The 11,571-nt window shown below is 43.3% G+C and overlaps 1 protein-coding gene across 1 annotated transcript; it reads right to left on the bottom strand.

Annotated features, from left to right (window-relative positions):
- Positions 1–4,722: 4,722 nt before the first annotated feature.
- Positions 4,723–10,893, bottom strand: LOC129099671 (cytochrome c oxidase subunit 4 isoform 2, mitochondrial). The gene is made up of 5 exons (XM_054609004.1): positions 10,712–10,893; positions 9,056–9,149; positions 7,798–7,962; positions 5,575–5,706; positions 4,723–5,134 (listed from the first exon to the last, which is right to left on the bottom strand). Exons 2-5 carry the CDS (start codon positions 9,147–9,149, stop codon positions 5,001–5,003), a joined length of 525 nt encoding a protein of 174 aa, XP_054464979.1. The 5' UTR covers positions 10,712–10,893; the 3' UTR covers positions 4,723–5,000.
- Positions 10,894–11,571: the final 678 nt, after the last annotated feature.

The raw sequence follows: 11,571 nt of genomic DNA, 5'->3' as shown, positions 1-11,571 counted from the left end.
CAGAGACAGACACTGTTCCTTCTTTTCCTTTCTCCACCTAGTCTCTTCTTTTGTTTGTATACATTAGTTTTAACAAATTTTGGTTGCCCATGTTTGTCCTCAAAAGAGGCTAAAACTGACCCCGGGTCCTCACTGATCTAAAGAGTCCGTGTGTTTTTGGGGCCCCGGCTGCTTCTACATGTCCCGGCCTAAGCTTGTTTTGCTGCTCGTCCCCGTCAGAGCTCTACAACAGCTTTGTGGTGTGTGTGCCATATGGAGGATGTAGCACCTGTCCCCGAAACGACCTATGAGGCCCTACCATCACATAAAGTATGACATCATAACCCACACCTCCATACGCTGGTTTCTTTTGTCCGTCCCCCGTCCTTCACGCTTACTGGTTTCACGTGAGCGGATATAAGAAGGAGTCGGAAGTGTTTCACAAAACACGGCAGTCTTAAACTAAACTTGGCTCCTCCTGCTTTTTTGTGTTTGTTGGTGAGTTTTGGTTTTGGATTCATGAATCATTTAATCCCACTGCTCCCGCTCATCTGTGCCTCACAGTCATACCTGCTCTTGATTTGATCCTGTTTTTGCGCTCGGTCAGCCTGCTGAGTGCTGGACCACTGTTTGTGTGTGTGTGTGTGTGTGTGTGTGTGTATGTGTGTGTGTGTGTGTGTGTGAATATGTGCATATGTGTGCGCGCACGTGTGGCAAGATTCAGTGCAACTACAGTTCACACAACCACGCAGTAGCTGAGGAACGCAGAAAATACTGTAGCAACACATACGATAGATGGAGCGGCTCAGCATGAAAGACTATTAGGGGTCGCATATTTGGGTGTTAAATTTTAATTTGGCAACCCTTTATTTTAATCCCACTATTAAGCATTCAGAAGCCGTATATAAACATTTAATAATTGGTTTATAAAACAACTAGAGCTCAGCCAACACAGATATTTGACAGTTTATTAAATCAGATAATTATATCGATCGATAATTATAACACAAACCTATAACACACTTTTTTTTTTTTTTATGTGAACCGTATACATACTCTGGGACATTTTACATCAATAAAAAACATCTCTCTGCTCTCTGGTGGACGAAGAAATATTGTTTATTCCACCGTTATCTGTTCATAGTCCGCTTGTAGATGCCAAGTTTTAATTGTTGAAAAATACATTAATAAACACTTGAAATATCTTTTATATCGGTTTACAACTACACTATAGTCCGTATTAACAACGTATTTTTGGATTTAGCTGCAAGCTACTAGTCAATTGATTGATAAGGCACAGTTTTGATAATTGGTCAATAGTTATCAAACAAAAATGGCAAAAGATACACTGGATCCTTAAATGTGAGGATTGGCTGCTTTTCTCTAATGTCATGTGATATAATTGTAAATTAAACATCTGTGGGTTTAAAATAAAGTGTTGGGAGTTATTTTCGTGCTAATTTTGCAATAAAGTCCTAATCATGTGCTTCACTGCTCAAACAGGTTTTCCTCTTGTGTGCTATAAATCAATAATCATCCCTTTTTTATGTAAGAGCCATTAGTCAAATCTTACATCTCTCAATGACGCAGTCGTGCTTCACCAGAGGGAACGCCGAAGATTTATGTAGCAAGCTGACGGAAGCTTTGAGGAGACGACTCGGCTCCGGATCGGATGTCCTTTAGAGTTTGATTATAAACGTGTCAAAACGCCTCGCTTTACGCCAGTGACTGAAGGACCGGAACATTCAGACTCCCAAACCTTCACATCTCATCTCACACACCTTCACTCCAAGCTACCCATCTCTTTCACAGCCCCCCCCCAGACACCTCCAATCTGTCAAACCTGCATCCTTCTCTCCTCCTCTTCGCCTCTCCATCCGGCTCCACCTCTTCCTCCTCTGCGATCCCTCGGCTGTCATCGCACCTAGCCACGTGTGTCAGTCACAGCTGTCCCACCTGCTGCTCGCACGCACGCTTGTAACTTTACACACTCATGCCAGTGCTAGTCTGTGGGGGGGAGCAGCAGCACATCTTTGTTTTTTTTTGTTTTTCCAATTTAAAGCTGAAAGACAAAGGAGTTGTGTTTGTCACGCGAAAAACAACTGGCAGCTCGACTCATTTGCTGGGAAGGTGGTGGTGGTGGTGGTGGGGGACTCCTCTCTGTTCACAGCATCCCCCCCACAGAGAGTACACACTTACTGAAGGGACTGGTTTCACAGAAGCATGTACATCTACAAACAAATAGATTCCATCTCTCTTTCTAAACTGTAAAACCCTGGATCAAATATTTCACCCATAAAAATATGAAATAAAATAAAAACTTCTTTGACTGTTGATGAGTACCAATCCTCCAAATGCTTGTGTTCCTTCAAGCATCCTTTTAGCCAAGGTTCTACTCTCATACATTCCAGTACAGTATATAAATATATTTTTCTAGCGTTTAAAAAAAAAAAAAAATAAAAAAAAGAAAGCCCCAACAAGGAGCTGCTCGCAGGCTTTCCTGTGCTGTCCGGGCCCTCACCCAAACAAGTACCCCCGTGTGTGTGTGTGTGTGTGTGTGTGTGTGTGTGTGTGTGTGTGTGTGTGTGTGTGTGTGTGTGTGTGTGTGTGTGTGTGTGTGTGTGTGTGTGTGTGTGTGTGTGTGTGTGTGTGTGTGTGTGTGTGTGTGTGTGTGTGTGTGTGTGTGTGTGTGTGTGTGTGTGTGTGTGTGTGTGTGTGTGTGTGTGTGTGTGTGTGTGTGTGTGTGTGTGTGTGTGTGTGTGTGTGTGTGTCAAAACGTTCTTGAAAGAGGCACACAAATGAAGAAAGTGTGACAGCATTGGCACAACCCTATATATATATATTTAAACCGATTAGACTAGTGGTTTAGCTTAGTGACATATTTAATGAAAATCCGAACTGATGGCTTTTAAAAACATTATTTATATTTGGTGTAAAAAAAAAAAAATAGCATAATTGTGCCCCTTAAAATGGCCTTAAACTCCATCTTTGCATTGGTGTGCATTGTCATTCGTTGTGTGTGTGTTTTTTTTTTTTTTTCGTAGGATTATTGGACTGCCATTAGACAAGAAAAATGTAAACAAAGTGAGAGGATATTTTCAAAAAAGGTTCGGTCTCTGGCTCACTCCTGTTGGCCATAAAGAATTACGCAGTCAAAGATTGCAACCGTGTCCAATGGTCTGTTCCTATGTCTTAGAATGCCGTTGTAAAATGCTAAATTACATTGAATCTAATAAAGCCAATGTTGGAAGATGTACTGAGTCTGCCGTGTCTTTTTCATGAAGCATGAAGAGATTCTCAAATTAGCTGGATGAAAGCAGATTTTATGCACAAAATGAGTGCTTGACTGATGAGTGAGGAAATGGGAATAGCTAAGCAGGCCTTAGTGTGCTGCTCTTTGCTGCAGAAGTTAACATTTGCTAATTGGCAATGAGCTGTGGACGAGAGCGGTGGTGTTTATGGAGCACCGGAGTCCCTTTAGAAAGCCTCTCATTCCACTGCAGCAGTCGTTCCTGGTTCAGGTTCTTCTGTGCCCGTCTTCCCTCCAGAGGGCCCCAGCAGTACGGCCTAGGCCTCCAGCAGCGTGGAGTCGGAATTCGGAATTCATCCTCTGGGGAACATGCACGTCTGTAGAAAATTTCATAGAAATCTAATTTGCAGTTTTTGAGATTTCAATCTGGCTTCAGGTTGGTCTTTTTTAAACACGTCCCAATAGCTGATGAAATGCAAGCGGCGATGGAAATACTGAAGTAAGAGAGGCAACAGAGAAGTGTATGTGGAATTTAGAAAAATGAAACCTGATTTTATAAAATACTTCTAACTTCTATCTATGTATTTTGAATTAAAATTTGATGTCTAGGACCAAAATCATTAGCAAACTCAAACTATTCTCTGCCATATCCCAAACTAGAGTGCTAAAACTTAAAATGTGTGTATAAGGTCATGTGTTCCTCAGAATTGGGAAAATATGTTATAGAGGACAAAGAGAACCCAGGGGAATATTCTGGCTACATGTTCTTGTTTCACAACTGAGAGCACAATAAACAATAAAATAAAGCTCATTTAGGTATAAAAAAGAAAACAAACATTGGGTGGGTTTACAACATCAGTCTCCCATTCATCGTCTATGGCAGCATTTCTCAACCACCGGGCACTGGTGGGGCTCAGAGTGCCATCTAGTGGGCTGTGGAGTAACTGCCAAAATGTTAGATTAGAATTAAAAACAATATTTTGGGGATTTTACAGTATACTTGTACTCTAGAATAAATAAACGTGGTAGCTAACGTTCCCTTTGATGCAGTGACACAAAATGGATTGTTTATTTCTAAATAGAAAAGAGTTATGTGGGAGACACCCCTGTACCAGGAAAAGCTCCATAGCGTGTCAGGAGGAAATAGGCCCCTGAATACCATTTGGATTCATAATGGCAGGTAGTGATTAGAGATTACAGAGGCATGTTTACAGCCCATTTCATTTTTTCTCTCCGTTTTTGAAATTTCTGTAAGTAGGTGGTCCTCAAAAACATTTTTTTTATAACATTCAGAAGTGATCCTTAAGTTACTTTTACAATGGAGTAAATCCTTGAGTAAATGGAGGCCGAATTTAACAACAGCAAGTATTTCAAAAATCCATTTAATATCTTCTCTCAGCTCTTGAAGAAGATTTATTGTCTGTTTGCGTTTGAAGGAAGCAGATAAGCAGTTGAGCACAGCTTTCTCCGGATAATAAAGAGCTGGACAGAAGCATAGGGAAAACTTTATTAATATAAGCTCTCAACAGGACGGACCGTGACAGAAAGCAGCAGTGGTTGGAGAGGAGGCCCCTAAGCTGAGAGCCGGAGGTGGCACAGAGTATCACGACCCCTCAGGATATTGACAATGAATGAGCGCCATCCTTCTAGTGGTTCGATCAGTTACAACACAACATTCAAATTGAGACTGACTTCAACTGCGGCTTCACATCAATAACCTGAGGGGAGACAGGTCCGGACTCTGCGCCGTCTGGGCTGCAGCCGTCCCTCTTTACTTCCACTGGCCCTTCTCGTAGTCCCACTTGGCGGAGAAGCCCTCGATGGGGTTGATCCTCATGTCCAGCATTCTCTGGAGCTGCTTGGCCTGCCACTCGGCCTCAAAGGTCAGTGGAGCTGGAGGGTAGACTGCAGCAAACAAGGAGTAGAGACATATATAGCACCTCCATTGACTACAGTGCAGTTTGTAAGTGCATGATGCTGAATTTTGCTGAAACTATGCATCTGATTTATGTTTTATTCTCTTTCACTCTCTCTTTGACCCGTCAAACACTGGTGTATCTCAAAAAGCCTGAAGTCCATTTACAGGGCTCTGGTTTCTCACATGCTGGCTTACTGGGACATTTCAAAGGAACAGGGCCAGCCGTAATGTCATTAGTCACCGCTGAGCTGTTTCCTGCTATGATAAGTGAAAATGTCTGCTGTGAGAAATAAGGATCTGTGCCAAGTGAGAGGCAGTGACCCCAGGTGTGTGAGGTTGTGTGTGAAAAAGCAAAGGTTTCACCATCATTGTGGGATGTAAAAAAGACAGGGTTTGTCCCTCCTAAGAGTGTTAAAGGCAGGTTTACCGTAGACTTTCTGCCACCAGACTATCAGGCCGGTAAAGCCCAAAAAGATGAAGAAAGTCCCAATGACGGTCTTCCACTCAACGTTCGTCTGCCTCATCTCTGGGTAGGTCTGGCAGAACATGAGCCGGTACACTGTAGGGGGGGGGGGGGGGGAGGACAGTAGAGATGGGTGAGATGGAGGTCAAGAAGTCAAGAAGAGAAAACAGGGAGATTTAATTTTAATTAATAAAACTCAACATCGTGACAAAGTTTGAATAGTGACTGAGCTGCAATGTCCCCTGGTTCGACCTTGTCGCATTTCATGGCCTCTCTTATCCACATTTCTATCTTTAGACGTTTGCAATCTGATATTCAGAGCATTAATAAAGCTGAGTCATGTCTCCCTGAGCAGAGAATGCCGGCGGACCCCACTGGCTAGCTAATGTAGCTCTGCACGGCGCTCATGAGGCGGTCACAGCTGATAACGGCGTCCTGACTCACAGCACCGTCACCTAGGGATAGTTCCCACCCTCCTGTTCCCCCCTCAATGTTTAACACTGTTCGCTCTTTCAGCACTGTTTGCACTGTTTGCACTGTTTGCACTGTTTGCACTGTTTGCACTGTTAGCTGCGAGCCGTCAGCTCAGCCGTCACCATGTTGTGGAGGAAATAATTACGCTCTTAATTTTGTATCGAGCACCTTTTGGAAACAAAAAAGGTTTGAAAATGTCTAATAATGGTCGGACTATAAGTCCCTCTTCTCCATTTTTGTTGAGATCTTTGATTTAATAATAATGATATTGTTCTGTGGTTTAATTGACTGTATAATTTATTTTTGTATTTTTATAACCATGTTTTTTTTATCTTAATCTGCAAAGTAAAATAAATTTAAGCTATCAGATAAATGTAGTGGAGGGGAAATATACATTACATTACATTACATTACAGTCATTTAGCAGACGCTTTTATCCAAAGCGACTTACAGGAAGTGTATTCAACATAGGTATTCAAGAGAACTACTAGTCACCAGAAGTCATAAGTGCATCTCCTTTCTTAAACAAGCATCTTAAAGCATAAACCAGAGCAAAAGTATAGTGCAGAGGCAAATTACTACGAAAACAATAATTGCAACAGACTAATACGAATACAATAAGTGCTACAAACTACTACGAATAGGATAAGTGCAGTAAACGAATACGAATTCAATAAGTGCGGCGAACTGATACGAATACAGTAAGTGCAACAACTAATACGAATGCAATAAGTGCTACGAGGAAGGCTCAGGGTAGTGCTTCTTGAAGAGGTGAGTTTTCAGCCTGCGCCTAAAGATGGGCAGCGACTCTGCTGTCCTGACGTCAGTGGGGAGTTCATTCCACCACTGAGGGGCCAGGACAGAAAAAAGCTGTGACCGGGTGGATCGGCTGCAGGGACCTCTGAGCGACGGGGCAACCAATCGCCCCGAGGCAGCAGAGCCAAGTGGTCGGGCGGGGGTGTAGGGCTTGACCAAGGCCTGGAGATAGGAAGGAGCTGTTCCTTTCACTGCCCTGTAGGCTAGCACCAGAGTCTTAAACTGGATGCGAGCTCTTACAGGGAGCCAGTGTAGAGAACGGAGAAGGGAAGTTGTGTGAGAGAACTTGGGGCGATTGAACACCAGACGTGCTGCAGCTTTCTGGACAAGCTCCAGAGGTCTGATGGCCGACGCCGGGGCTCCGGCAAGTAGTGAGTTGCAGTAGTCCAGGCGGGAGATGACCAGAGCCTGGATGAGCACCCGTCTCCTCAGTGAGGAAGGGGAGAATCCTCCTGATGTTGTAGAGGAGGAATCTGCAGGAGCGTGTGACCGATGCAATGTTTGCTGAGAACGACAGTTGGTCGTCCAGGGTCACACCCAGATTCCTCACAGTCCGAGTTGGCGTCACTACGGCATCATCAATGGTGATGGACAGGTCTCGGTGCGGGCAGCCCTTCCCCGGGAGGAACAGTAGCTCGGTTTTGTCCAGGTTGAGCTTCAGGTGGTGTGTCGCCATCCACTTCGAGATGTAGCATAACATTTTGAATTTGTACTTACTGTAGGAATAGTACTTCTGCCTCAGTTACTCTCACCACTGGTTACCCTATGGTTTAAAATTAATCCTGGGTTATGAATTTAAAGTGTGTTTTCATTTTAGATGCCTTTCAAACCTGTTGTGTTTTTGTCTTAATAGTGAGCAGCCAAACAGTCTCATCCTGTGAGTAGAGAGGGACCTACAGGCGATCTTCTCCTCGTTGGTCATCTGGTTCCAGGGCCCCTTCTCCTTCTGTTTCAGGCTCTTGTCAGCAGCTGTCAGTTCTTCTTTGTAGGGTCTGTCGGGCAGAGGGGTGTCCAGACGGTCACAGTACATCGGCCGAGACATGTCCGCTGCCCCTGACACCTCTGGACGGACAGAGACAGGAAGGGTCACGTTTGGAACCAACTGCTGCAACAACGAACAGTCAAGAGAACAGTAAAACAACAACAACAACCCTGGTTAGAAAGTGGGAACATGTGTCAAACACGATGGCCCCGAGGACCATCTGTCATCGATGCCAATTACAGCAGCGCCATCTGCTGGTTAGAGGCCACTTTAGACTGATTAAAAATATATATATATGTACTGGTGTAACACCAAATTGTGTGACCCATCAGATTCAGGGACACTCGGTTAACTAGTCAAAAAAGTAATTCAGATATTGACCGATGGTTAGTGCTCTACAGTTGAAGACCTGTTCACACCCCTGCTATCAACATATAAAGTTTCCAGTAGTGGAGGAAGTATTCAGGTACTGTACTTAAGTTAGTGTATTAATACCACACTGTAAAAATACTCGGTTACCATACGGGGCAGCTGTGGCTCAGAGGGTACTAAATCATCTTTAACTATTGTGTACAGGGCTGCAAGTGATTGTTATTTGCATTATGGATCCTCTGCTGAAAATGTTCTCTATCATATGAGTTTTCATATAATTGGATTAATTGATGAATAGTTTCAGCTCTAAGTCTATATCATGTTGGGGAATATATCATATATTTAAGCTATTTTGGGGGAGGGGGGGGTTGTACGCCAAACTCTTAACCCACCACGTAGCCCAACTAGTAGATAAAGCTGTCAAATGATTTTTGTGTATGGTACAATATTTCCCTAATAAATGTAGTGGAGTTCAAGTATAAAGTAGTACCTCACATATTTACTTAAATACAGTACTTGAGTAAATGATTTACTCAGGTACTGTATTTAAGTAAATAGATTTACTGTAAATCTAATTTAAAGCACGATAAATGGTTTAATAAAATCCTAATTGGTCCCTGAATCTGATGGGTCACAACACCTGCGTATAGGAGACCACCTGTGATGTCGTGACCTTTGACCCGGGACGTTATGGAGAAACGTTTGAAAACGTCTTCCAGACTGTATCAGATAAAGATATCTCTGCTACACGGAGAGTATGTATGGTTTGGCTTCTTTGGCAGCAGGTCATGGAACCGTTACCGTGGCTCGACATCCTCACGCTGCTGCTGGTAAGGGCCGCTGTCGCGCGCCTGGCCACCAGGCTGCCCATGCGCCGCGAAATCAGGTGGAGCATCTGGAAACAGGTCAGTGAAAGAAAAGTACAAGTTCATCAATAAATAAATACAAATGCTTCTTTGACTAATGGTTTTTTTGCACGTGTGCTTTTTTGCAGTAAATGCCAAGTCCACCTACAGTACTCTGTAACAAAGATAACTGTATTTTAAGCAGGACGAAAATAGAAAATGCTAAACATTTAGTATTTAAAGACTCTCAGAAGGGCAGTAACCACAACCAACAGTCAAGAAGGTTCTTTTTTTTTATCTATTGCACACTGACAAAAAGGAAAACTCTCCATTTACATGTATTGATTCATTTCTACTATTTAATTGGCCATTGATTGTCTCTGAAAAGCAAACAGTGGACATACCTATGTGTCCGCCTAATGTTATTCACAACAGTGAATCAGAAGATCTCATTAAGTGCTTTGTAAAGGTGGCCTGCATGGATGCCAAATCTGTTATCAGCCAGTCTGACTCCCTCATTAGTCTTTACAGTTAAATACACAGCAGTGAATAAGCCGACCACTAAAACAAAATGAAAGTTTTCACAGGGACGGAGGAGGGAGGGGCCTAAAAGCCAAGCAGGAGCAACACCTTTACCTTATTGTGACCTTTTTAAAGTTCAGATATGACCTTTTTGAAAAAACAGAAGTTCAGTTAAAAACATCACACTATACATTAGTGCAGCTTCATCATGTATGCTCCAGTGAAAAGGGCATTGCTGTAAATGCAAGTGATAAATACCAGGTGATTTTGTGCAGGGATGGAAATGGCTGATTAGGGTGATAATACTGGAATTGCCGTTAAGCTATGTATGTTTATATACAAGTAGAACGCTCTGGAAGTACCTGTGCAACAGATCATATTATGGCATGGCAACAGTGCATTCATACTGCGTTGATTTTTGAGGAAATGCATGAGTTGCATAATTATGTTTAAAGAGTTTCTCTCATATTGCTTTTGTGTTTGTCCTTTCACCTGTTTTACTGTAGCTTATCACACACACACACACACACACACACACACAGCAAATGAAAATGGCGGAAATTGGCATTTAGTCAATTTTAGAATCCGAGCTGACCTTAAACGGACAGAAGTAAACAGAAACTTCTGACCTGCTTACTATCTGATTTAAGGACAAAGAGTAAGAGTGACTTACTTTCAGCTATTCAGTCCCCTTTTTTATGTTATGTTCAAGAAGTTACTGGAAGGAACAATGTTTTCTCTCAGTAGGGAGGAATACGTGTCTTCCCTGCAGGTTAAACAATGGCATGGAACCGTCTGGAGCAACCTCTCTAAACACCAGATCATGCTTTTATTCTGGTATAAACACAGCACCATCAGGTTTGACGCATTTTATTTAGCTTCCTGTTCTAACTTTATACAGCTCCACAAATCTCTCAGCCCGATCAGTTTCACAGTTTACTGTCTCTTCTGCACGTCCGCCACTCTCCCTGGCTCAGTGGGGTTAAGGGAGGGGGTCGGGGGGGGGCGGGGAGTCTAAACCTCCGTCATCTACTCCTTGACCGACACCATTATAGTCTGATTATGTGATTCAGCGAAGATAAATACTCACTGTAGTCGCAAGAGAGAGTGAACCTGCAGGATCAGAAAATGCAGCAGCAACAACCAAAAAAAAGGCAGAATCTTGAGAGAGAAGGGCTGTTTAGGCCGTCTTTCCCTTTTCGTCTCTGCTCTTATCGCCGCACACAACACTGAGGAGGAACCAACTTGTGGGTGGGAGGAGAGAGAGGTTGGATGGGAGGAAGAGAGAGGGAGAGAGGGAGGGAGATCAACCCCATACAAGTAAACAATCTGACAAAGCATGTGATTGGACTGGCAGAGCGAGAAAGAGAAAGCTGGTTGAGTTGAGTTACTGTCTCTCATTCACCCTTTGAACTCCCTCCATATTTTCCAGCACAGACAGAGCTGAGACGACGAGGTCCCTTTAGGTGAGGTCCCGTTAGGACACGGGGCTGGGGGGGGCTATATTTTACAGCGGGGCAGGACATGGGAGTGTGTGAGGAAGCGAGTAAAATAAATACAACGAGAGCTGAGTTGCAACCTTTTAACCCCCCCCAACTAACTACTTTTCAAGTGCAGGTTGGCACCGGGCCCCCATTATTTGAAAGTTGCTGGCGGCGAGCCCAGGGGCAGGCCTGTGGAGGGTGGTATGTGGTGCTCTAGGTAGCCAACAGCTACAGGGGAGGAGAGTCTCAGAGGTCGGATAAGGACAGACTGGTTCATGGAAACCCTCCAGACTGTATGAGCAGACCAAAACACAGCTTAGGTAGAGTTATAATATATGATGTATAAATAATATATATAACAGTAAACCTTGTTGTATTGATTCTACAGGAAGAAAAAAAATGATAAACAGGATTTTCAAACTTCATTCAGCAACATGCCTGAACTCGGGGAAACTAAAACAAATGT

This window comes from Anoplopoma fimbria, chromosome 12 (assembly GCF_027596085.1).
Source record: "Anoplopoma fimbria isolate UVic2021 breed Golden Eagle Sablefish chromosome 12, Afim_UVic_2022, whole genome shotgun sequence".
In the NCBI taxonomy this organism is placed as follows: domain Eukaryota; kingdom Metazoa; phylum Chordata; class Actinopteri; order Perciformes; family Anoplopomatidae; genus Anoplopoma; species Anoplopoma fimbria.
Note: the sequence above shows the minus strand (reverse complement) of the source record. Positions and strands in the feature narration are given on the sequence as shown.

What these genes read in the sequence shown, in the direction of transcription:
- LOC129099671 (XM_054609004.1), bottom strand. Translation starts at nt 9,149, where the DNA reads ATGCTCCACCTGATTTCGCGGCGCATGGGCAGCCTGGTGGCCAGGCGC. An exon ending in CGTGAGGATGTCGAGCCACG is followed by an intron (nt 7,963 to 9,055) that starts GTAACGGTTCCA and finishes CTGTCCGTCCAG; the next exon opens with AGGTGTCAGGGGCAGCGGAC. An exon ending in CTGGTGGCAGAAAGTCTACG is followed by an intron (nt 5,135 to 5,574) that starts GTAAACCTGCCT and finishes TGTTTGCTGCAG; the next exon opens with TCTACCCTCCAGCTCCACTG.